Source organism: Neofelis nebulosa, chromosome 7, assembly GCF_028018385.1.
Source record: "Neofelis nebulosa isolate mNeoNeb1 chromosome 7, mNeoNeb1.pri, whole genome shotgun sequence".
NCBI classification, from domain to species: Eukaryota; Metazoa; Chordata; class Mammalia; order Carnivora; family Felidae; genus Neofelis; species Neofelis nebulosa.
In genome coordinates this window covers 65,300,427-65,326,503 of record NC_080788.1, presented here as the reverse complement: position 1 = coordinate 65,326,503, position 26,077 = coordinate 65,300,427, and the positions used below count along the sequence as shown (strand labels likewise).

The 26,077-nt window shown below is 35.7% G+C and overlaps 1 protein-coding gene across 2 annotated transcripts in view; it reads left to right on the top strand.

The window, feature by feature from the left end:
- The window catches only part of SPRED1 (sprouty related EVH1 domain containing 1), a 137,182-nt gene that overhangs the window by 71,630 nt on the left and 39,475 nt on the right, over positions 1-26,077 (top strand). For both annotated transcript variants that reach the window (XM_058738247.1, XM_058738246.1), the window contains exons 3-4: positions 20,998-21,166; positions 25,592-25,641. In XM_058738247.1, coding sequence (XP_058594230.1) covers positions 20,998-21,166; positions 25,592-25,641 — 219 coding nt within the window. The remainder of the gene's footprint in view (positions 1-20,997; positions 21,167-25,591; positions 25,642-26,077) is intronic.

Genomic DNA, 26,077 nt, shown 5'->3' with positions numbered 1-26,077 from the left:
AGTAGGGGAAGGGCAGAGAGAGAGGAAGACAGAATCTGAAGCAGGCTCCAGGCTCTGAGCTGTCAGCACAGAGCCCAATGTGGGGCTCAAACCCATAAACAGATCATGATCTGAGCTGAAGTCGATCGCTCATCTGACTGAGCCACCCAGGTACCCCGAAAATTTTTATATTGTAGAGAGAGAGCGAATGTGAGTCTGGGAGACGGGCAGAGAGAGAGAGAGAGAAAGAATATATATATATATATATATATATATATATATATATATATATATATATATATATATATAATTTATTTTGAGAGAGCAAGAGCAAGCAGGGGAGGGGCAGAGAGAGTCCCAAGCAGAGAATCTGTGCTGTCAGCACAGAGCCCAACACGGGGGTTTCAGCTTATGAACCATGACATCATGACCTCAGCTGAAGCCAGATGCTTAACTGGCTGAGCCATCCAGGCACCCCAAGGCCTTATATTTTAGTTTATATGTTTGGACTTTCAAATCTTGAGTGTCATTAAGGTAGAATGAATCTGTATTTTTGGCTAAGTTTTTATGCTACGCTATGTAAGATTTTGGACTTTTTGTGGATTTGGAGAATGGTATCATTGTGCAGCAATAGCAGTCATAAACCTAGGAGTTAGTGATTCTTCTGTTTATTCAAACAAGTGTTCTTCTGTTTTGATTCTGTTTCATCCTTTTCATCTCTACTTACCTTCTATCTGTCCTGTATTACTGCAGATAAAGACCTAATATTTTTTCATGGCCCAGTTTTACCTAACTTCTCTAGCTTCTGTATTGCTTATCATACTGAACTTTCTAAAACCTGGGTCTAATATTTCTTTAGTAGTTTCCAGAAATTTCCTAGATACAATTCTGTCTCTTTAATTCAACACAAAAGAACTTATAATCTGGTCACTGCTTCTTTTTGGTCTTGAATTCATCTGCCTGTTTCCCAAAGCAATCATTTCCATGATGTTGCCTTGCTGAGTTTTTTATTTGTGATTCACCAAAAGCATGCATTGAATTTATGGAAATGCCTTCCCCTCTTTTCCATTAATTAAATAATTATAAAGATAGCATGTTAAGAGTTTATGTGGAATAGAGAACGTAGGCCGACAGCTTGCTAGTCTTGAGGAAATGATAATGGCAGGAACATTTCCTTTTTATTGTCACAGGTAAGTCACAAATGGAAAAATAGGAAAATTGAGTTAGAGAAAGCAACTTGGGCAACAGTTTTCCTGGAAGTGGAAGAAATGCTAATAATGCTAATAATGATAACATTCATGTAGTCCAAAATTACTAATTCATTTTGTCAATCCATTGAAAAGGTAATAAATTGTACTGTTAATGGCTTTTCTGTACATCCATGAATTCTGTGACTTTGTTCCAGCAGTTGTATTGCAACAGTTAATTCTTTAATATTGCCAATATTCCCTGAAAAGGAAAAAACCTGCCTGTTATCATTTCTATTCTCTTTCTTCTGGAGCCATGTGATAGCTGTTTCTTGAAAATTAAAATTTGGAGTATGTCCCATATCACCATTCTGGTTGCTTTTATTTTGTCTTTTCAGAAAACTTCAGCTTAACTTGCTTTAGCATTTCTTTACTGACTATACTGTACTTTCTCGTTGTTATTCAGTTATTAGTTTCATTTTTTTTAAGTGTATTAGTTTGAGATAGAGTACAAGTGGTGAAGGGGCAGTGAGAGAGGGGAACAGAGACAGAATCTTAGATAGGCTCCACATCACCAGTGCAGAGCCTGATGGAGGGCTCGAACTCATGAACCACGAGATCATGACCTGAGCTAAAGTTGGACACTTAACCGACTCAGCCACCCAGGCACCCTATTATTCAATTATTAGCTTTAAAGTAGTACTTCATTCTTTAGTGATTGATTTATAGTGGTTAATCTTGTCTCTCAGGCTCATCAGGATTATCTTGGCTTCATGTTTCTATTTTATATCTGATTGTGATATACTTCACATCCTTTCTCTTATTTTCCAACTGTGATTAAACTGTTACAATACCGAATAGCCTCTCTAATAGCTAAATTAAAACCCAAACTTTTTGATCCCAACTTACTGACTTCATTAGCTTTATAAATATTTCCTCACTGTATGTATGTAGCATACAGTGTATGAATGTAGCATGCTTTTAATTGATTAGCTGATTGATATTTTTTAATTAATCAGCAGATATTTGGGTGCCTTCTATGTGTTGTTAGACTTCTTAAGTTTAAGATGTGAAGTATGATGGTTTGGTTTAGATTTTATCCATAACAAAATGCCATAAATGGGTTGCCTTGAACAGTGGAAATTTATTTTCTCACAGTTCTGGAGGCCGCAAAGTCCAAGATCTAGATGCCAGCTGATTTTGGTTTTTTTTCCCTTTTTTTTTTAATGTTTATTTTTGACAGAGAGAGAGAGAGCACGAGCATGAGCGGGGGAGGGGCAGAGAGAGGGGGAGACACAGAATCCTAAGCAGGCTCCAGGCTCTGAGCTGTCAGCACAGACCCCTACGCAGGGCTCGAACTCACAGACCCTGAGATCATGACCTGAGCCAAAGTCGGATGCTCAACCGACTGAGCCACACAGGTTGCCCCGGCTGATTCAGTTTCTAATGAGACCTTTCTTCCTAGATTTCAGAAGGATGGAATTCAATCCATACTAGTTCCTATTCAATTCCACTGGTCCGTTGATGGTTAAGTGAATATTTCACTTTTTAAATTATTTTAGTGTTGTGTAGAGTTTAATATCTGCTAATACTTGTTTTTCCCTTATTGGTTGTTTTTACCCTTTTTTATTGGTATATTTTTGCTCATTCAGAACACTAAACAATTTATCTTTTTTTTTGTTGTTGTTTGTTTGGTATAGGTACACTCATTTAAGTTCTTTCCTAGGCATGTCAAAAAAATTTGTGACTCTTGTAAATGATTGTTCTTCCGCGCCCCCCCCCCCCCCACCCATTTCTGGTATCCTGTAAAGCTCATTCATGCAACTTGCCTTCCTTTTGTAAGCATTCACTAGAACTTGAGGATAATGTTAAATGTTGGTGCTAATGTTGGCTTCTTTGTGAATTTAGTGGAATTTCTAGTGTTGCACAGATAAAAGTATGATGTTAGCTGTTGCTTTGAGATGTCCTTTATTATGTCAAGGAAGTATCTTTAATGTCTCTTATGTTCTGCCACCAGAAGTTGATATTCATTTTTCTGAAATCTAGTTTTGCAGATGTTCTATAGACTGTTTTAATTGATATTTTTATTTAGACACTCATAGATTATTAATTGCTGTTGTAAGGAATAATATGAAGAGATGCTGTTATGTTACCTTTTACCCGGTTTTCTCATTGGTAACATTTTGCAAAACTATATGTAATCACAATTAGAATATATATTCACATTGATACAAACCATCATATTCAGATTTTCCTACTTTTGCTTGTACTCACTTTGGTATTTAAGACTATACAGTTTTACCATCCACAGAAGATACAAAACAATTTAGTAACCACAGGAATCCTCCCTCCTGTTACTCTTTTATAACCACATCCACCTCCTCCCTGGCCTGGCAGCCACTCATCTGTTCTCCATTTCTATAGTTTTGTAATTTCAAAAGATGTTATATAATTGGAATCACAAGTATTTGCTTTTTTTTTCCCTTTCTTTCATTTACTGTTGTTCCCTGAGGGTTCATCCAAGTTGCTGAGTGTATCAATAGTTTGTTCCTTTTTATTGTTGGCTAGTATTCTGTGATGTCTTTGTACCAAATTTGTTTAACCATTGACTCACTGAAGGACATCTATGCTGTTTGCAATTTTGGGCTTTTACAAGTAAAGCTGTTCCAAATATTCACATGCAGGTTTTTTTGTCAATCTAAGTTTTATTTCTCTGGAATAAATGACAAAGAGTACAATTGTTGAGTGAATGATAGTTTTTTGTAAGAAGCTGCCAAACTTTTTTCCCAGAGTGGCAATACAGTGTTAAATTTCCACTAGCAATGTATGCAGTGTGTGAACAATCCCAGACTTCTGTAGTTACATTTTTTATTTTAGTCATTCTGGTAGGTATATAGTGAGAGCTCTCATTGAATGGCTAATAATATTGAATATCTTTTCATGTGCTCATTTGTACCTTGTTTTGTGAAAAATCTGTTCATGTCCTTTGCCTGTTTTTCTTATTGATTTTTTTTTTTTTTTTTTTTTTTGATGTTGAGTTTTGAGAGTTCTTTATATATTCTAGGTACTTGTCTTTTGTTGGGATATGTGGTTTGGAGACATTTTCTCCCAGTTCATAGCTTGTCTTCTTATCTTCTTCATTGGATCTTTTGCAGAGCAAACTTTCATATTTTTATGATGTTCAATTTATTAATTTTTCCTTTCATGGATCATGATTTTGGTGTCAATTCCAAGAACTCCCTGTCTTGCCCTAAGTCTCAAAGATTTATCCTGTTTTTTTCCTAAAAAGTTTTATAGTTTTACATTTTATATTTAAGTCTTTTGTCAAATTGAGTTAATTTTTATATAAGATATGATACTTGGATCAAGGTGATTTTTTTTTTTTTGCCTATGAATGTGCAGTTTTTCCAGCACCATTTACTCTATTTGTCTATCCCTCCATAAGTATAACACATTGTATTACTATAACAATATTGTAAGTCCCCCCCCCCCCAGCCCCTGCCGTGTATTGGATGGTGGTTTTATTATTTCTTGAGATTATTTAGCTATTCAAAGGTCAGTGCCTTTCCATATAAATATTTTTTTCAGAAGTTCTTTTTTTTTTAAACATTTATTTTTGAGAGAGAAAGAGCATGAGCAGGGGAGGGGCAGAGAAAGAGGGGGATAGGGGATCTGAAGCAGGCTCTGTGCTGACAGCTGCTAGCCTGATGAGGGGCTTGAACCCAAGAACCATGAGATCATGACCTGAGCTGAAGTTGGACACTCAGCTGAGCCACCCACGTGCCCCTTTCCGTATAAATTTTAGAATAATCTTAACCTATATGTACAAATTCTCTATTAGGATTTTGATAGGAATTAAACCTGTGGGTCAATTTGGGGAGAATTGACATCTTTACTATGTTGAATATTCTAAGCCATGAATGTGATTTGTCTCTAGTAAGGTCTTTGCATTCTTTCATTAGCATTTTGTGAGTTTTAGCATAAAGATCCTATATTTGTTTTGTTAAGTGTATTATTTTTCTTGGAACAATTGTAAACGTATTGTGTTCATAATTTTGATTAGTGCATACTCATTGTATAGAGAGATGTTTAATTTTTGTATCCTGTTACTTTGCTGACCTGTGAGGTTTTAGATTCTCTGGGATTGATTGATTATTTATTTATTTATTTATTTATTTATTGAGCATGTGTACATGTGGGGAGTGGGGAGCTAGGGGAAGGGGTAGAGGGAGAGAGAGAGAGAGAGAGAGAGAGAGAGAGAGAGAGAGAGAGAGAGAGAGAGAGAGAGAGAGAGAGAGAGAGAATTTTAAGCAGGTTCCACGCCCAGGGCGGAGGCCCACAGGGGCCCAATCTTTCAAGCCTGAGATTGTGACCTGAGCTGAAATTAAGAGTTGGTTGCTTTAACCGACTCAACTACCCAAGTGCCCCTAGGAGTTTTAAATGTAGATAATCATGTCATTTACAAATTTTAACAGCTTTATTCCTTCCTTTTCAATCTCTATGCCTTTTATTTCTTTTTCTTTCATTATTGCAGTGACAAGAACTTCCAGTTCTGTGTTCGAGAAGAATGATATTAGTGTACATCCTTGCCTTGTTCTTATCTTAGTGGAAACACATTCAGCCTTTTACCCTTGAGTATGATGTTAGCTATAGGTTTTTTTTATAGTTCTCTTTAATGAATTGAGATAATTCTCCTTTGTTTCTAACTTGTTGATAAACAGACATTAAAAAAAATTTTTTTAAAGGGGCGCCTGGGTGGCTCAGTCACTTAAGCATCTGACTTTGGCTCAGGTCATGATCTCGCGGTTCGTGAGTTCGAGCCCCACATCGGGCTCTGTGCTGACAGCTAGGAACCTGGAGTCTCCATCAAATTCTTTGTCTCCCTCTTTCTCTGTCCCTCCCTGGCTCATACTCTGTCTCTGTCTCTCTCAAAAATAAACAGACGGTAAAACAAATTTTTATTTCTAACTTGCTGATATATTTTATTGTAAATGCATGTAAGAATTTGTCAAATGCTTTTTGTGTGGTAGTTTATATGATCATATCTTTAGCTTGTTGATATGATAGATTATGTTGATTGATTTTGAATGTTGACCCAGCCTTGTTGCCTAGAATAAATCCCACTTGGTCATGGTGTATTATTGGGTTTGATTTGCCACTATTTTTTACAGTTTATTTTTTTTTAGTGATCTCTAGACTCAGTTTAGGACTCAAACGCATGACCCCGAGATCAAGAGTCACATGCTCCTCTGAATGAGCCAGCTCTTCTGAATGAGGGCACCTGGCCCTCTCCCCCCCCCCCCCCCCCACCAATTTACTACTATTTTATTAATGAATTTTGTATAACTTATGAGAGGTATTCGTGTGTACTTTTCTTTTTTGGTATGATCTTTGGTGTTGGTATCAAGGTAATACTGGCCTCATAAAATGAATTGGGAAGTGATTTTTCTGTTTTCTGGAAGAGATTGTTAAAAATTGGTGTTAGTTCTTTAAGTAGTTCGTAGAATTCTCCAGTTAAATCATCTCAGTATAGAGAGATCTCTTTAAGAGCTTTTAATTGCAAATTGAATTTCTTTAATGGTTATAGGACAGTTCAGGTTATCCTTTATCTTGACTGAGTTTTGATAATATCCAGTTTTCAAAGAATCGTTATATTTCTTCTAAATTTTCTAATTTTTGAATGTAAAGTTCTTAATCTATCAATTTTACTTTTAAAGGCTGCAAGCTCTTTAGTGGTGATGTCACTTGCTTCATTCTTGAAATTGGGTACTTGTATGTTCATTTTTAATTTGTCAGTCTTGCTAGAGATTTATCAATTTTATTGTGTTTTTTTAAACCAGCATTTTGTTTCTTTTTTTTTTTTAATTTTTTTTTTAACATTTATTTATTTTTGAGACAGAGAGAGACAGAGCATGAATGGGGGAGGGTCAGAGAGAGAGGGAGACACAGAATCAGAAGCAGGCTCCAGGCTCTGAGCTGTCAGCACAGAGCCCGATGTGGGGCTTGAACTCACGGACCGCGAGATCGTGACCTGAGTTGAAGTCGGATGCTTAACCGACTGAGCCACCCAGGCGCCCCTTGTTTCCTTTTTTTTTGTTCTATTTTCATTGATTGATTCTTACTTGTTTATTACTATTTTCTTCCTTCTGCTTACTCTGTTTTTCTAGTTCTTTGGGAGGAATTTCAGTTATTGATTTGAGACCTTGGTTTATTCTAATATCCATAGCCTTTTGAAAGGCTTCAATTCACTGTAGTATAAATGTTTGGATTTATAAAGTTTAGCGTTATTTATTAAATTACTCAAATATTATATATCCTTCTCTCTCTCTCTCTCTCTCTCTTTCTCTCTCTCTTTCTCTCTCTCTTTGGTTTACTTCAACTCAAAGGCTGAAGCTCTCCAAATATCATTAAGTTTTGGAATATTCTTGTGTTTCTAAATGGTTTTGTGTAATAAAGGTATTGCTGTATGAGTTGATTAATAAAGATTTATGGCTGTTAAATTCTCAGATCATTGAGGTAGACTCCTTCAGAGTTGTATGGGTCCCTTTCCAAATTCGGTAGACCCATTTGAGGGAGTAGAGAATTGTTTAAGCTTGTTTAGTTTTAGTCTGGCCAATTGAGAGACCTAACAGCCTATGAGTGCTTGGGAAAGGAGCCATGGAAGGAAGTAGGAGGTATTGCCGGAGCCCAAGAATTCCATGTTGTTCTTTGTGTGGCCACCAGGAGTTAGAGCAGTGTCTTAATTAGAAGTCAGTAGCAGCAGTTTGTTCCTGTTTCTGCTCACAGTAATCCCTTCTAAATTCTCTTACAAGGGATGATAGCCTTCTTGATTGTGGTCTCTAGTGCTTGACCTGTTTCTTAGAGGTGCGGAGAGAACCACAGTGTATCTCATTTTCCATTCCCTTATTGCTCTCACTTCCTGCTGATTCAGTTTCTCTAATGGTTACAGGTTTCTAATGGTTTTGTTTTCTTGTCAGTAAGTTTTGATAAGTTATAGTTTTTCTTGGAAATCGGCTATTTCACTTAGTTTTTCAAATTTAGGGTTATAAAATCTTACATTGTATTCTTTATTACTTTCTAAATTTTTGCTGTCCCTTCAATTTTGTCCCCTTTTCCTCTTATTATCTATACTTCCATGTCTTTTTTGTTTGTCCATTTCATTTATTTGCAAAGAATCAATTTTTAGCAAGAATAGTATAAGATCTCTTGTATACCTTGTACTCAAATATAGTTTTTCCCCCCAATACACTAATTTTTCTTACCATTTTGCCATGTTGGTTTATTATTCTTTCTCCTTCCCCAGCACACAAACACACTTATTTATTTTTGAACTATTTGAGGTAAATTGCATATATTCTGACCTCTTAATACTTCAATGTATTTTTCCTAAGAACAAGGATATTTTCTTAGATAATCACAGTTTAATTATCCTATTTAGGAAATTTAACATAAATGTGGTACTTTAATCTGTAGTCCATATTCGAGTTTTGTAAACTGTCTTAATAATGTTCTTATAACATTTCTGCTCCTTCAATACAAGATCACATAGCATTTAGCTGTCACGTGTCTTTATTCTCCTTTAATCTGGAGCAGTTCCTCAGTCTCTCCTTTATGACATACATGTATTGAAAGAGTACTGGCTCCCTCCCGTCTGTTGTAGCTGAACTGCTGTTATGTGAAAAACAGCGCATTGTTCCTTCTATTCCCTTTTAAGAGTGTCTAAAATTGACTCAGCTCAGACCATAGCATTAAACACAAATTTGTATTAATGGATAATTAGCAAAATTTTGTATTTGATAATACAGTTTCATATTTCTTGGTGTCTTTCATAAAGGATACTAGCTTTTATATCATCCAGAAAACTAAACATCATCATAATATGAAGCAACTATTTGAGATACCAATTATTGATTTTCAGTTATGAAGTAATTGAATTTGAATTTGGCATTTTTATTCCAAAAAATGAAATGATTTTTCCTTGGAGTCCAAGATATTTCAGAAAGTTACTAGTGAAAAAATTTATATCTAGTTACAACTAGACTACTTCCTAGATAACACAGTCTGTAAACATGTAATTATCTATTTGTAAGGTAACAACTATAATAAAGTACATAGTAGTTTGAAAATACGTATTTAATTTTACTCTGCTCTCCCAAATTATTAGTTGTTATTAATGAAACAAAAATGCACTTGTACCCATTTTTGACTCGGTTTATTTTAAGTACTTCTGGCAAACAGTTCAGTAATATTACAATGGGAGTTTTGCTCTATATTTCCCCAAATAACTTGGAATATATCTTCAGATGTTTTAATTATTTAGTGATTGTGGCATTTCCCTTTTTTCCCGTCTATAAAATACCCTAGAATTTTTTTCAGAAGAAGGAAAAACATTGGAGATCGAAATTTTTCACTGCCTTTGGAATCTGTTAACTTTAGCTTTACTGACTTTATTCATAAGCTCTTTTGAGGTCCTGAGAGTACCTTTATTTATCATCAAAAATCTCCTCCTCCTGTATTCAAAAAAGGTCTCTTCGCACAATTAATGATCTCCCAGTTTCTCATAACAACTGTTGTTTTATGAATTAGTGGGTCACCTGATGACCAACATCACTATTACTAATACTATTGAGGGTTTGCTGTGTGTCAGGCACTATTTTGAGTACTCTGTATGTATGTATCAGGCACTATTTGAGTACTCTGCATGTATAAGTGAAATAAGTAAAAATCTCAAAACCAGATGCATACTGAGTGGTGGAGACTGGATGAGACCCAGCTAGTCTTAGCTACATAGCCCACAAGATTAATTAGTTAATTACTGTACCAAATTCTTCCTACACAGTACTAACATTTTCCTTCCTGGGAAGTGTATGTATCCTCTTCTGGCTCCTGTTCATACCTTAGTCATTTTGTTTGTTTATTCATGAATGAGAGAGAGAAAATCTTTTTTTAAATAATTTTTAAATGTTTTATTTATTTTTGAGAGAAAGAGAAAAAACGAACAAATGAGGGAGGGACAGAGAGGAGGAGACCGAGGATCCAAGCCAGGCTCCCCACTGCCAGCGCCAGAGCCTGAAGCCACACTCCCTCAAATTCACAAACTGTGAGATGATGACTTGAGCTGGTTGGAAGCCCAAGCAGCTGAGCCACCCAGGTGGCCCGAGAAAGTTTTAAGCAGGCTCCACGCTCAGCATGGAGTTCGATCTTAACACCGCAAGATCATGACTTGAGCAGAAATCAAGAGTCTGGCCCTTAACTGACCAAGCTACCGAGGTGTCCCCTATAACTTAATCATTTTATTTTGGATACTCTTGTAAATATGGATTCTCATTAACCATTTTTCTTTCCTTTCTCTTTGAACTCATAACCTGGCAGTATAGGGAAATCACTTCTCTTGTCTCTCTTCATCTGTATTGGATTTTAATATATTTATGCTAACAGTAGTTTACTTTTCTTAAATTCAGCGTTCACCTGTTCATCTCTATTTTTTTTCATAATTAACATATATATAAATGGAATAAATAAAAGCCTTAATAAGAAGAAAGAGAAAGAATATTTGTTCTTTTTTGTTCCCACCAGATTGGAAGACTTAAAAATCCTATTAAATATTTATGGTTCCAAAAGTATTTATTTAGCTAGAAAAGAAGTTAGACTTGTATGTCTCAACCCACTTAGATCTGTTTAGATCTGTATTGGAATGCAAAGCTTTTCTACCAGAGACGCCTACATTGTTGTATATTTTCTCCTTTGTTATTATAGTCACCTTCCTGAAGCTGGCTTCAGCCAGTCTATTTGCAGCAATTATATTCTTTTCATACTTGGTCAGGTCTGTTGGTATATGTAAGTCTGAAAGTTCTTTCTTTCTTTTTTTGAAGGAGTCATTACAAACATTTATGTGGTTTTGAATTTGTTGCTCTTTCTAGTTAAAAAAATTTTAATTACACATTTGTTTTTTAGTTTATAAGAAAGCTTCATTTCTAGTCCCAATATACTTGAAGGTGATCAAAAGTTCAAAAAGTTCTAGTGCTAGTGCTGATTCTAAAACAAGACTCCAATTTATTCTTCTTTGTTAACTAGCCAAATCCTTAATGGATCGGTTAAAGGTTATTGATGTCAAATTACTTTGCAACATCATCTTTTATAGTTACTCTTGTTGAATCGATCTTACATTTAATAGTCACTTGACGATTGCTGTTAACACTCTTGATATCTTTTCTGTTTATTAATATAGTCTACTTGGGAGGGGTAGATAAGAGGGCAGGGCCACTAATCTACTTTTAAACTTATCTTTACTTTCTAATTTGGTGTCCTTTGTGGTTACAGTGGAGGTCTGATGAAATTCACATCCTTCCAGAACTCTAACACCAGAAAGAAGACTAAACTATTAATTAGAATTAATTAGAGATGATTTCAAGTTTAACAACTATATGTAGATTATTTTTAAGATTATATTCTTATTCTTGGAACTGCTTTTAGTATAGTCTTAACAGAATTTAGAATTATTCATTTCATTTTATATCAGATTTTCTCTTACAAAGAAGCTCTAAGAGTGAGTGTGGGTCACGTATTTTTGGAGAATTCTGTTTTAGGCCTACAGAGTGAGTACCTTTTAATTTGCTATATTGGTAATTAATAGATTCAACTCTCTTTTGGTCAGAAATAATCCCATTATCTTATTTTTCCTACAAAGTAAATAATTCACCTGATAATGTTGGATTGATTAATTGTAATCTATTGGCAAAAATAAAATTGCTGTTTTCCTCACTTTATTTGCTAATTATGTTAGTTATGAAATGGTGACCATTGAATTTGCTTCCTATATGCCTATTACTATTAGTATTACTGTTATCTTAAGATATAGAATTAATATATGCTGTGGGCTAAAGTCAGAACACATTGTTCTGATACAGTTGAGAAGGGGCAGCAGAAGGGGAGAGTCAGCAGGATTCACTACATTTTAAGAATCCTTTCAGACCTTAAAATTATTTTTGTTTTTCAGGAATGCTGACTTGGTATTGTTCACATGATGGGTAAAATTCTCTTGAGACATCGTTTGACCTACCTTTCTTTTTTTAATGGCTCTTAATTCCAGTGATTTTTTTTTCCAAAATATTTATTTGGAGAGAGAGAGAGAGAGAGAGAGAGCACGAACAGGGAGGGGCAGGGAGAGAACGAGAGAGAGAATGCCAAGCAGGCTCCTCACTGTCAGTGCAGAAGCCTGCTTGGGGCTCTGTCTCACAAATCGTGAGATCATGATCTTGAGCTGAAATCAAGAGTCAGATGCTTAACCGACTGAGCCACCCAGGTGCCCCGATGTTTTTTGTTGTTGTTGTTGTTTTTAATTTCAGGTGGACAGTTGTTGTCCCTGTTGGTTAATTAGAGTGTGCTTTATGTTGGCCTTAATATGATGAAAGTACATTTATTTTTTAATGCTACTTAAAGTCAAAAGCAAAATAACTTTCTAATATTGTGTGACTTAGATGAGAAATTGTTCTATTTTGCACACAGAGGCTTTAGAATTAATGTAAATGTTGAATGATACAGAATGTTTTAAGAGCATATTTTTTAAACTACCTACAAAAACAGTGGGTAGTTGTGCCCATAGAGTAACTGACTTTTTCTGTCTCAGGCATGTCCCTAAATTAAGAATAGCTATTAACATAGTAGCCTTTTCCTAAAGGGTAGTTATGTTGATGCTACATTAAATATATAATACAAACAATAAAATATTTTTTCCTAATATTTTACAGATAAAAGTTAATAACATGCATCATGACTAGTTTATATTAGTAGCCATGTTGTTTTTGTACCAGTTGGTATGATGTGTAGGCTCAATATTTACATGACTTTTAGGTGGAACACATTCTTGTATAGGTACTTGTGTAAGTTAAAAGAGCTAGTTTATTATCCTTCCTTTTTTCCTAGTGTATTTTAAAACATTTTAAACTAATTTTTCTGTGTGTTTTGGGAGCCTCTAAAAAATAGATGCCATTTGTAAACAAGTGGTAAAGATGAGTGTAGATTTTATTTATCCGAGATAAAATAGTTGGAAAAAAATCTTTGGAAACTTTAAGAGAGGAGTTAGTCAGGAATATTCATTATTAAATTAATGAATTAATTAATTATTAAATTATTCAGTATTCATTACTAAGATTTAATTTAGTAATATTTTCATGTTATAACTATAGTACCAGACTTGTTTTTTTCCATATAGGCAAACAGTAAATCTCTGTAAAATGCCATAGCAAAGTGCTAACACATGAAAACTCAAAAAAAGTTAATCCTTTTTGAATACATGTAGAATGATCAAATTATAGGAAACAGAACCCTTGAGACAATTTCATTACTTTGCCTCTAACCAGACAGTACAGAATTTAGCCACCTTCTTAGTCACTTATTCCAGATTTAACAAGACTTACTATCAAAAATCATTATATTCAGTGCTGTGCTGATAAAGGTTTAACAGCTCTCCATCAGGGGTTGGAGGGAGGGCAGTGATATATAGTATTTTCATAACTCCCACAGTGGCTGATTTCAATCAATATGAAATCGCTGCATATGGAGTTGGGAAGAAGTATGCAGTGGTACACCATTTGTTCTTTTGTTACTTCTGCATTTGGTGTCATATCCAAGAAATCATTGCCAAATCTAATGTCATGAGGTTTTTGTCCTATGTTTTCTTTTAAGAGCTTTATTGTTTTAGGTCATATTTAGGTCCTTGATCCATTTTGAGTTAATTTCATGTTAGGTAGAGGTCCAACTTCATTCCTGTGCTTGTGGATATCTAGTGTTCCCAATGTATCGTCATTTGTTGAAAAGACTCCTTTCCCCCAGCGAATGTTGTTGGCACTATTGTCAAATATGTTGAGGTAGTTTCCTTCTAGTCCTGATACATTGAGTGTTTTTTATCATGAAAAGATAACTGAATTTTGTCAGAAACCTTTTTCACATCAGTTGAGGTGATCATGTGTTTTTTTTCCCCCTTTCATTCTGTTCATGTGGTATACTGATCAATTTTCATATGTTGAACTGTCCTTGCATTCCAGAAATAAATCCCATTTGGTCATAGTATATATATTCCACTTAATGGTGAATTTGGTTTGCCAATATTGATTGAGGATTTTTGAGTCATTGTTCATAATGGATGTCGGTCTATAATTCTTTTGTAGTGACTGTCTGGCTTTGATATTGGAGTAATGCTGTCTTCATACGATGAGCTAGAATTTTTTTGAAAAGTTTGAGAAGTATTGGTATTTGTTCTTTAAAATTTTTTGTATAATTCACCAGAGAAGCCATCAGGTCTAGGGTTTTTCTTTGTTGAAAGATTTTTGATTACTGATTCAGTCTTTTTACTACTTACTGGTCTGTTGAGATTTTCTACTATTTGTTTCTGACTTATTCCCGATCTATTTTATGTTTCTAGTAATTTATCCATTTAATCTAGGTTTTCCACTTTGTTGGTGTACAATTGTTCATACTCACTGATAATCCTTTTTATTACTATAGCACTGGTAGTAATGTCTCTACTTTCATTTCTGATATTTGTAACTTGCATCTTTTCTCTTTTTTTTCTTAGCGTACCTAAAGATTTGTTACATTTTTAAATCTTTTTGGAAAACCAACTTTTGGTTTCATTGATTTTTCTGGGTTTTTTTTCTTCATTTTTCTATTTTGTTTATATCTGTTCTGATCTTTATTATTTTTTTTCCTTCTGCTAGGTTTGGGTTTAGTTTGTTATTCTTTTCCAGTTCGTTAAGTTGTACAGTTATGTTGTTGATTTGAAATCTTTCTTCTGTTTCAGTATGTTTATAGCTATGCATTTCCTCCTTAGCCCTGCTTTTACTGCATCCCATAAGTTTTATGTTTTTTAAATTAAAATGCCTTTTATTTATTTTTATTTTTTTAAGTGTATTTATTTTTTTGAAAGACAAAGAGATAAACGTAGAGAGAGGGAGATAGAGAATCCTGAGCATGCTCCACATGGTCAGCCTGGAGCCCAAAATAGGGCTCAAACTCACAAACCATGAGATCTTGACCTGAGCTGAAATCAAGAGTTAGATGCTTAACTGACTGAGGTACCCAGGCACCCCCCCCCCAACCATAAGTTTTGATATGCTGTGCTGTTTTTCTTTTCATTCTGTAAGTATTTTGAAATTTCCTTTGATTTCTTCTTTGATAAATTGGTTGCTTAAAAGTGAGTTTTTAATTTCCAGAGTTTTGTGGATTTTTTTTCTAGTTTTCCTTTTGTTATTGATTTCTAACTTCATTTCTTTGTGGCCAGGGAAGATACTTTGTATGATATCTATATTTAAAAAAATTTTTTTTAATGTTTATTTATTTTTGATAGAGCATGAGCGGGGGAGGGGCAGAGAGAGAGGGAGACACAGAATCCGAAGCAGGCTCCAGGTTCTGAGCTGTTAGCACAGAGCCCGACATGGGGCTCAAACTCACAGACTGTGAGATCATGACCTGAGCTGAAGTCGGATGCTCAACCGACTGAGCCACCCAGGCGCCGCTGATATCTATATTTTTTAATATATTGACATTTAATTTGTGGCCTAGCATATGGTCTGCCCTGAAAAATGTTCCATGTGTATGTCGAAGGCTGTATATTCTATTGTTGGGTAGAGTTTCATATATGTCTTTTAGGTCTAGTTGGTTTATTATGTTAAGTCTTCTATTTCCTTACTTATTTTCTGTCTAGTTGTTCTATTTATTAAGAGTAAATTGTTGAAATCTCTGTGAAAAACTATTTTTGTGGAGTTGTCTATTTCTTCCTTCAGTTCTGTCCATTTTTGCTTCATATATTTTATTGTCTGTCATAATGTGCATAAATGTTTACTGTTACATCTTCTTGCTCTCTAGAACCTTTTATTAATATATAATGTCCTCTTTCGTCTCTTATAACCTTTTTGATTTAAAGTCTTTTGTCTGATATTGGTATAGCTACCCCTGCTCTCTTTTGCTTATTATTTTCATGGGATGTCTTTTTCCATCCTTTGACTTTGAATCAATTTGTATCTTTGAAGTTTTAAAAAAAAATTTGATTTTATAGTTTATCTATTTTTGAGAAAGAGAGAGGGGGAGCACGTGGGGGGAAGGGGCAAAGAAAAAGGGAGAGGGAGAGAGAGAATCCCAACCAGGCTCTGCACTGCCAGCACAGAGCCTGATGTGAGGTTCGAACCGACAAACCATGAGATCATGACCTGAACAGAAATCTAGGGCCAGACACTTAACCAGGTGAGCCACTCAGGCACCCTAACCTATTTGTATCTTTGGATTTAAGGTAAGTGTCTTAGAGAAATCACCTAGTTGAGGGTGCCTTGGCTGGCTCAGTCAGTAGAGCATGCGTGTAACTCTTTATCTTGGTTGGCATCATGAGTTTAAGGCCCACGTTGGGCCTAGAAATTATTTAAAAAACAAAAAAAAAGCACATAGTTAGATTATGTGCTTTTTTTCCTACTCTGCCAATCTCTGTCATTGTAATTGGAGAATTAAATATATTTACATTTAAAATGATTGATTAGGGGAACCCCAGTGGCTCAGCTCAGTTGGTTGAGAGTTAGGCTTTGACTCAGGTCATGATCTCACAGTTTGTTAATTCAGGCTCCTCATAGGACTTGGCTGCTGCTCACACAAGCCTGCTTCCAATCCTCTGTCCCTCTCTGCCCTTCCCCTGCTTTCACTCTCTCTCTCTTTCTCTCTCAAAAATAAATAAACCAATAATAATAATAATAATAATAATAATAATAAAAATGATTGGTCATAAGGAGGGACTTCTGTCACTGTGCTGTTTTTATGTGTCTTACAGCATTTTATCTCTCATTTCTTGCATTTCTGTCTTTGTTTATGTTTGCATTGATTGTTGTGAAATGTTTAAATTACTTTCATGTATATTCTATAGCTATTACTTTGTGGTTACCATGGAGATTACATTTCGTATCTTCAAGTTTTAACACTCTAACCTGAATTTATACCAGCTTAAATTTAATAACATACAAAAATACTCTGCTCCTTTACAGCTTTGTCCTCACCCCTTTCGGTTGTTGATGTCACAGAATTTTATCTATATAAATTGAATGCCCAGAAGTATAAACTCATGCTTTTATTCATGATAAAATACTTTTATTTTTTTCTACCACATTAATGTATTACATTTTATATTGTTCCACTACCCCTGTGTTTCTTTTAATTATTATTTTTTATTTTTTTATTTACATTCAAGTTAGCATATAGTGCAACAATGATTTTGGGAGTAGATTCCTTAATGCCCCTTACCCCTTTAGCCCATCCCTCCTCCCACAACCCCTCCAGCAACCCTCTGTTTGTTCTCTATATTTATGAGTCTCTTATGTTTTGTCCCCCTCCCTGTTTTGGTATTATTTTTGCTTCCCTTATGTTCATCTGTTTTGTATCTTAAATTTCTCATATGAGTGAAGTCATAAGATGTCTTTCTCTGACTGACTAATTTCGTTTAGCATAATACCCTCTAGTTCCATCCATGTAGCTGCAAATGTCAAGATTTCGTTCTGATTGCCGACTAATACTCCGTTCTATATATATACCGCATCTTCTTTATCCATTCCTCCATCTGTGGACATTTGGGTTCTTTCCATACTTTGGCTATTGTCGATAGTGCTGCTATAAACATTGGGGTGCATGTGCCCCTTTGAAACAGCATAACTGTATCCCTTGGATAAATACCTAGTAGTGCAATTGCTGGGTCATAGGGTAGTTCTATCTTTAATTTTTTGAGGAACCTCCATACCGTTTTCCAGAGTGGCTGCACCAGCTTGCATTCCCACCAGCAGTGCAAAAGAGATCCTCTTTCTCCACATCCTCGCCAACATCTTTTGTTGCCTGGGCTGTTAACGTTAGCAATTCTGACAGGTGTGAGGTGGTATCTCATTGTGGTTTTGGTTTATGTTTCCCTGATGATGAATGATGTTGAGGATCTTTTCATGTGTCTGTTTGCCATCTGGATGTCTTCTTTGGAAACATGTTTAGTCCTGTCTTTTGCCCATTTCTTCACTGGATTATTTCTTTTTTGGGTGTTGAGTTTGATAGGTTCTTTATAGATTTTGGCACCCAAACAGACACTCATATCAGTGGAACAGAATAGAGAACCCGGAAATGGACCCACAAATGTATGGCCACCTAATCTTTGACAAAGCCGGAAAGAATATCCAATGGAATAGAGACGGTCTCTTCAGCAAGTGGTGCTGGGAACACTGGACAGCGACATGCAGAAGAATGAACCTGGACCACTTTCTTAGCCCATACACAAAAATAAACTCAAAATGGATGAAAGACCTCAATGTAAGACAGGAAGCCATCAGAATCCTAGAGGAGAAAGCAGGCAAAAACCTCTTTGATCCCAGCCACAGCAATTTCTTACTCAACACATCTCCTGAGGCAAGGGAAACAAAAGCAAAAATGAACTATTGGTACCTCATCAAAATAAAAAGCTTTTTTTCTTTTAAGAGATAGAGTGTGAGCAAGGGAGTGTGAGAGGGAGAGAGAGAGAATAGAATCTTAAGCAGGCTCCACTCCAGCATGGAGCCCGACATGGGGCTTAATCCCATGACCCTGGGATTATGATCTGAGCCAAAATCAAGAGTTGGACATTCACCTATGACTGAGCCACCTAGATGTTCCTAATGCGTCTTTTAAATGCATTAGTCTCTTATATTTTGTAGAAAACAATATTTGGGGTTACAAACCAAGGTTACAATTACAATAATACTTAGCTTTTTCCTAATTGCTTTTTTCTTTAAATGTGTTAGTCTCTTAAATCTTACAGAAAAGAAAAACTGCAGTTAAAAACCAGTGTTACAATTTTACTGCTTTTATAAATGCTCCTGCACTTAACTCACTGAGATCTTTATTTCTCCATACAGCTTCAAGTTACTGTCTAGTGTTATTTCATTTCACTATGTAGGACGTCCTTGAACTTTTTTTGCAGGGCAAATCCAGTAGTAACCCATTCTCTCAGCTTTTGTTTATTTGTGAATGTCTTAATTTTTATCTTTCGAAGGACAGTTTTGCCAGATAAAGTATTCTTTTTTGACCCTCTTTTCTTACAGTACTTTGATCATATCTGCCCACTATCTTCTGACCCTCAAAGTTTCTGAAGAGAAATCTGCTGCTGTTTTTATTTAGGATCATTTGAAAGTGACTGTCCGCATCTCTCTTGCTACTTTCAAGATTCTGTGTCTCTGTGTGGCTCTGTTTTGAATTCATCTTATTTGGAGTTTGTTGAGCTTGTCAGATGCTTATATTGATGTCTTCCATTGTACCTATGAAGTTTTAAAACTGTTGTTTCTTCAGATATTCTCTCTGCCCCTTTCCCTTTCTTGTTTCTACAGGTCCTATGATGTGTAGGTCGGTCCTCTTGATGGTGTCCTCTGGGTCCCTTAAGCTGTTTGCATTTCTTTAATGTTTTTTCTTTCTGTTCTTCAGATTCAGTAATTTCTATTGTCCTGTTTTCAAGTTCGCAGATACTTTTTCCACCTGCTCAAATCTGCTTTTAAATCTCTGTAGTGAATTTTTTATTTCAGCCCCAGAATTTCTTCTTAGTTTCTTTTTAGGTTTCTCTCTCTTTATTGATACTTTCATTTTTGTTTGTACACTGTTTTCTTAACTTTCTCCATATCTTCATTTAGTTCTTCAATCATCCTTAAGAGAGGTTTGTTTGTTTTTTTTTAAGTTTTTGTCTAATAGATCTGCCATCAGGCCTTTTTTAGGGACAGTGTCTGTTGATTTTCTTTTTTCCTTTCATTGAGAAAAGGAAAAAAAATTAATTTACTATTTTCTTGTGTGCCTTGAGTTTTTTTGTTAAACACTGAGTATTTGAATCTATTAATGTGGTAACTCTGGAAATTAGATTGTCCCCATTCCCCAAGAATTGCTGCTCCTGCCGCTGCTGCTGCTGCTGCTGCTGCTGCTGTTGTATTGTTGTGGGTTGTCTCTATGCTGGGAATCTGCCTGAAGTGTAAACTTAGGTCTTTGTGTATCTTTTCTGAGTATTTCTCTGGGTATGCATAGTCACTTTCTAATTTTCCCCATGAATACAATTATTCTTGAATGTCCTAGTCTTTAGTATCTGGTACCCCAAATGGGAAAAAGTAAAAAATGATGAATAAAAAAGGATGCTGATCCTTTAAATAACCTGGACATGACTTTATTCTGTTGAGGAAGAACTTGGAACAGTAAGAGAAGGTATAACAACTATGGGTGTTTTCCTCTTTGTCTACACCTCTCTAATCAGCCAGCCATCGGTAATCAGAGCATGGATTTCTGGTATTTGGGGGACAGGATTCTTTTTATGCAACCTGGCTCCTGAAATTTGTATGCAAGCTGCTCCAGGAACATGTGCACAATTCCTGCCACGGGGTATGGGTAGTGGCTACTGTACTCATAGCAGAGATTGATCAGAATTGAGCACAGTTTACTGGCCATGGCTTCCCTTGGGAGTTACAAGCCTTCACCTTCAACAGACTTCAGAGTTCAACATAGTTATATCAGACAGATTTCTGCCAGTGTAATTATTGTCTAGGTAGGACGAAAGATTCCTTCTTACTTTGCCATCTTCCCAGAATCCCCTTTAATCCCATTTCTTTTCTGTATCGAGTGATTCTATGAAGTAGATTAAGTAGCAAGACCTCTATTTTAATAAAGGGGAGAAATGAATTTACTAAAATACAGCAAAGGCTTGCAGGTTTCATTTTATTTACTTTTTTTTATTTCTTATTCTTACCTCGTTTTTGAATTAAGAGCTACATGAGAAGATTTGATAAATGTATAGTAATCTTTGGCATTTACCTTTTGGCAGGTGGTTTTGGAATGTATGCTTAAAAAAGACCTCATTTACAATAAGGTCACCCCAACATTTCACCACTGGAAGATTGATGATAAGAAATTTGGCCTTACCTTTCAAAGTCCTGCTGATGCTAGGGCTTTTGATAGAGGCATTCGAAGAGCTATAGAGGATATTTCTCAAGGTAGGTTTTCTCGACTATTTCCTTATTTTGTTTATCACATATAATAGAGTGACTTGAAGCAAGTCCGCTTTTGTGATAGGTGATTGATTAACTTTGAAAGCTCACTGTAGGCAAAGATAGAATAATGGGTTTTTAAATGTTTTATATTTGTCACATTGTAATATATATACCAATTACATGCATTGTCTTGAAGCCATCAGTAGCAGCCATCATATAATTCAGATGTTTTTAAGTAAGAGCATAAAGAAGAGGAGAACAGTTAGAACATTTAGAATCCTTGTGTGTTGTTACATCAGTCATATCCTTGTTTGGGTTATAAAAAAGCAAAAATTTCTAATAATCAATTATGGTTAACCTTTGAATAACATGGTTTCAATGGTGGTGGCCCACTATATGTGGATTTTTTTACAATACAGTACCATAAATGTATTTCCTCTTCCTTATGATTTGCTTGGTAACATTTTCTGTCCTCTATTTTATTTTATTCTTTTTTTTTTTTTTTCAACGTTTTTTATTTATTTTTGGACAGAGAGAGACAGAGCATGAACGGGGGAGGGGCAGAGAGAGAGGGAGACACAGAATCGGAAACAGGCTCCAGGCTCCGAGCCATCAGCCCAGAGCCTGACGCGGGGCTCGAACTCACGGACCGCGAGATCGTGACCTGGCTGAAGTCGGACGCTTAACCGACTGCGCCACCCAGGCGCCCCTATTTTATTTTATTCTAAGAATACAGTGTATAATACATATAACATACAGAGTATGTGTTGATCAACTATTTATGTTATTGGTAATGCCTCCGGTCAACAATAGACTATTAGTAGTTAAATGTTGGGGGAGTCAAAAGTTACATGTAGATTTTCAACTACATTGTCGGGGGTGAACTGGGGTTGGTGTCCCTCACCCCTGCAGTGTTCAAGGACAGTGTTCGATTGTATTTGGTTATTAGAAATTTTCTCTTTTTTTATATGTAGACTCTTATTTTTTTCTGTGGCAAAAACCCCTTCTTAAAACTGTTCTTAACTCTTTATCTGGTTTCATAATTGAGAATTGGTAGAGACCACAGCTCCATCTATCCCTTTGCATATTTTGCCAGTTTGTTAAGATGATTAACTCTAAGGCTTGCAGGTTTTATTTTATTATTTTTTTTTAAGTTTACTTATTTCTTTTGAGAGGCAGAGAGAGAGAGAGAGAGAGAGAGAGAGCATGAGTGGGAGAGGGGAAGAGAGAGAAAATCTCAGGCAGGCTCCACGCTGTCAGTGCAGAGCCCAACGTGTGGCTTGACCTCATAAACCATGAGATCGTGACCTGAGCCGAAATCAAAGAGTTGGTTGCTTAACCACCTGAGCCACCCAGACACCCCTAAAGCTTGCAGGTTTTAAAGGGAAGAAGAATGTATTTACATGTAAGACTGGCCTCTGCTTAATTAAGCAAAAATAAATCACTTTAAAGCCCATTTCTTCCCTTTAACGAAATTATAATTAAGATAATTATATGATTATAATTATAATATAAATTATAATTATAATTGATTTGTTTTTCTAATTAAGAAGGAAAATTGTCTCTACAAATAGAAATTACTTTCTATATAATATAACTGAATCAAAATATATTAGCATTGTGATTTGTATATTTTGAAGATGGCATTTTGGTAGAAAAATTCAGAAGAAATGAATGAATTATGAGACTGACCATAGGCAAGAGCATGGAAATGCTTAGTACAAGTCTGTACTGATAGCGTATGAAGTTGTAAATAAATCATTCATTCAGCTATTCTAAAAGATTAGAGATTGGTCCAGTCAGTGATTTCCAGTTCAGAAAAACTTCCACAGAATAGTAGCAGTCATTTTATCTTTATTACAAGAATCTAAAATTCATTCTAGATCAGTATTTTGGGGTCCTTGGATGGCTCAGTCAGTTAAGCGTCCGACTCTGGCTCAGGTCATGATGTCGTGGTTCACAAGTTCAAGCCCCACGTCGGGTTTTGTGCTGACAGCTCAGAACCTGGAGTCTGCTTCGCGGATTCTGTGTCTTCCTTCTCTCTCTGCCCATCTCCCACTGGTTCTCTCTCTCTCTCTCTCTCTCTCTCTCTCTCTCTCTCAAATAATTAAAACATTAAAAAAATTAGATCAGTATTCTCAGTATTGGCTGCACATTTGAATCATCTGGGACACTTTGAAAAATAGAATAACTGGTCCCCACTCGAGACCACTTGAATCATTCTGTCTAGAGAGGGGAGGCGGGGCATTTTTTTAAAGTTCCTATCCATTTCAAATGTGATGAGGAATTGTGAAATTATTATATTATGAATTGAGAGGGGGGAAAAAAGATTCCAAGATTCTCTAGCAGTGGTTGTGGTTCTGAAACCACTGCAAGAAACTTCGAAATAAAAATACTTGATACCCTATGCCTCATCCCCCAGATTCTGACATTATTGGTTTGGAAATATATTGTACCACCAGTATATTTTGTAAATTTTTTCCAATTGATTCTGATATTTAGTGTTCAAGAACCAGTACGTTAAAAAGATAACCGATTATCCATGGCTGCTGGAATTTATGATTTACTTTTTTATAACTAAGCTTTTTGTTTTAATTCCAGTATAGTTAACATACAACGTTATATTATTTTCAGGTGTACAATATAGTGACTCAACAATTCTGTACTTTACTCAGTGCTCATCATAAGTGTACTCTTTAATCCCCATCACCTATTTGGCTCATTCCCCCATCCAACTCCCCTGTGTTGGCCATCAGTTTGTTCTTTATAGTTAAGGGTCTGATTCTTGGTTTCTCTCCCTCTTTTTCTTTTTCTTTTAATTTTTTTTAATGTTTATTTTCAAGAGAGAGAGAGCGAGCAAACGAGCGTGAGTCGGGGAGGGGCAGAGAGAGAGGGAGACACAGAATCTGAAGCAGGCTCCAGGCTCCAAGCATCAGCATAGAGTCTGATGCAGGGCTCAACTCCATGAACCGTGAGATCATGACCTGAGCAGGAGTCAGATGTTTAACAGACTAAGCCACCCAAGCACTCCTGTCTCTCTGTTTTCTTTCCTTTGCTCATTTGTTTTGTTTCTTAAATTTGACATATGAGTGAAATCATACGGTATTTGTCATTCTCTGACTGACTGATTTTGCTTAGCATTATATACTCTCTGGCTCCATCCATGTTGTTGCAAATGGCAAGATTTCGTTCTTTGTGGCTGAATAATATTCCATTGTGTATATGTACCACCTCTTCTTTATCCATTCATCTATTGGCGGACAGACATGTGGGATGCTTACATAATTTGGCCATTGTAAATAATGCTGCAGTAAACACAGGGCTGCATGTGTCCCTTCGAATTACTGTTTTTGTACATTTTGTATAAATACCTCGTAGTGTGATTATTAGATCATAAAGTAGTTCTATTTTTAATGTTTTTGAGAACTTCCATACTGTTTTCCACAGTGACTGTACCAGTTTGCATTCCCTAAATTATTGTTACTTTTGGGCCTGTACTCATGTCTCCATAAAAGCATATTTCTTTCCCTAGGATCAAATAAATTGGGTTTCATGTTTTAAAAGACAGTTTAAAAATGTGGAGGAGCTTACAAACTTCTAGCCAAGTGGAATAGACTACAGTACTCAGTCTGTCTCATTATTTTTGAACATTTTTAAAGGTATACTGAGGGTTAGCATTATTGCCAGCCACTGTATAGACTTTCAGCAATCTCATTAAATTTTTCTTACTTAGCCTTCCATGACAATAGGAATAAACTATGCAATCCTTTCCAAAGGACAGATTTCTCCTCATCTCCATGCTAACTGTGTCTCACAAGGTAGCATAAACTCGGAATACTTTGTTAAGATGTCATTCTTTATTAATTTATTAAAACTAAAGGCACTCTTTGAACACCGTGAAAATTTAGACAGAGACACTGATTTACAAAGATCAATAGCAACAATTGGCCATTGGCTGTCTATAGTGGTTTATGGCTTATTTGTTTTCTTTCTTAATGAAAGCAACTAAAATCCTCATTTTGGATACTAATTACTGTTTTCTGGTTAAGAGTATTTAGAAAATTGAATCAAACATATGTGGGTATCATCTAAACACTAGAGGAGTGTATTCCATATATACTGCCTATCATTTTGAGCACTTAAGAAAAATCAGGTGTAGGACTTGCTACAGATAGTACGCTTTCACAGAAAATAGCACTTGAGTAAATAACTGGAAATAATACCTGTAGAAGAGGTAAACAATCCCTCATTCTCTGTTCTACTAACAAAGGGGCCGGTATCAGTGGCCAACATCTGACTTGTTGCCAGGCAGCCCAGAGTGATCTCTGATCAGTTCTACACTATTATAATGATTTAATTAATTAGTCAATAATACTAAATCCTAAGACAAAAACTCTTTGCTTAATTAACTTCTCCCTGTTTTCTTAGGATGCCCAACATTTAAAAATGAAGCTGAAGGAGTAGAAGATGACTTACAAGTAAGTAGTTTGCCTTGAGAAGAATTTTTTTTAATGTTTTTCTTTATTTATTTTGAGAGAGAGTGAGAGCATCTGCACACTGAGTGGGGGAGGGGCCGAGAGAGAGACAGAAGAGAGAATCCCAAGAAAGCTCTACACTGTCCGTGTGGAGCACAGCATGGGGCTTGAACCCACGAACCGTGAGATTATGACCTGGGCCGAAATTGTAAGTTGGACACTCAACTGACTGAGCCACCTAGGTGCCCCAAAAGGAATTTCTGAACATAAAGGATATGGAGGAAGTCACTAACTTTAATAAATGGACAACTTACATTAATTTCTAAGAAAATTTCTAAGACACTCTTTTGTCACCAAGTACAGAGAAACAGAAACAATATGATGTCTGGGAGTGTGTGTGTGTGTGTATGTATGCATGTATTATAGAAAGAAAGTTTGT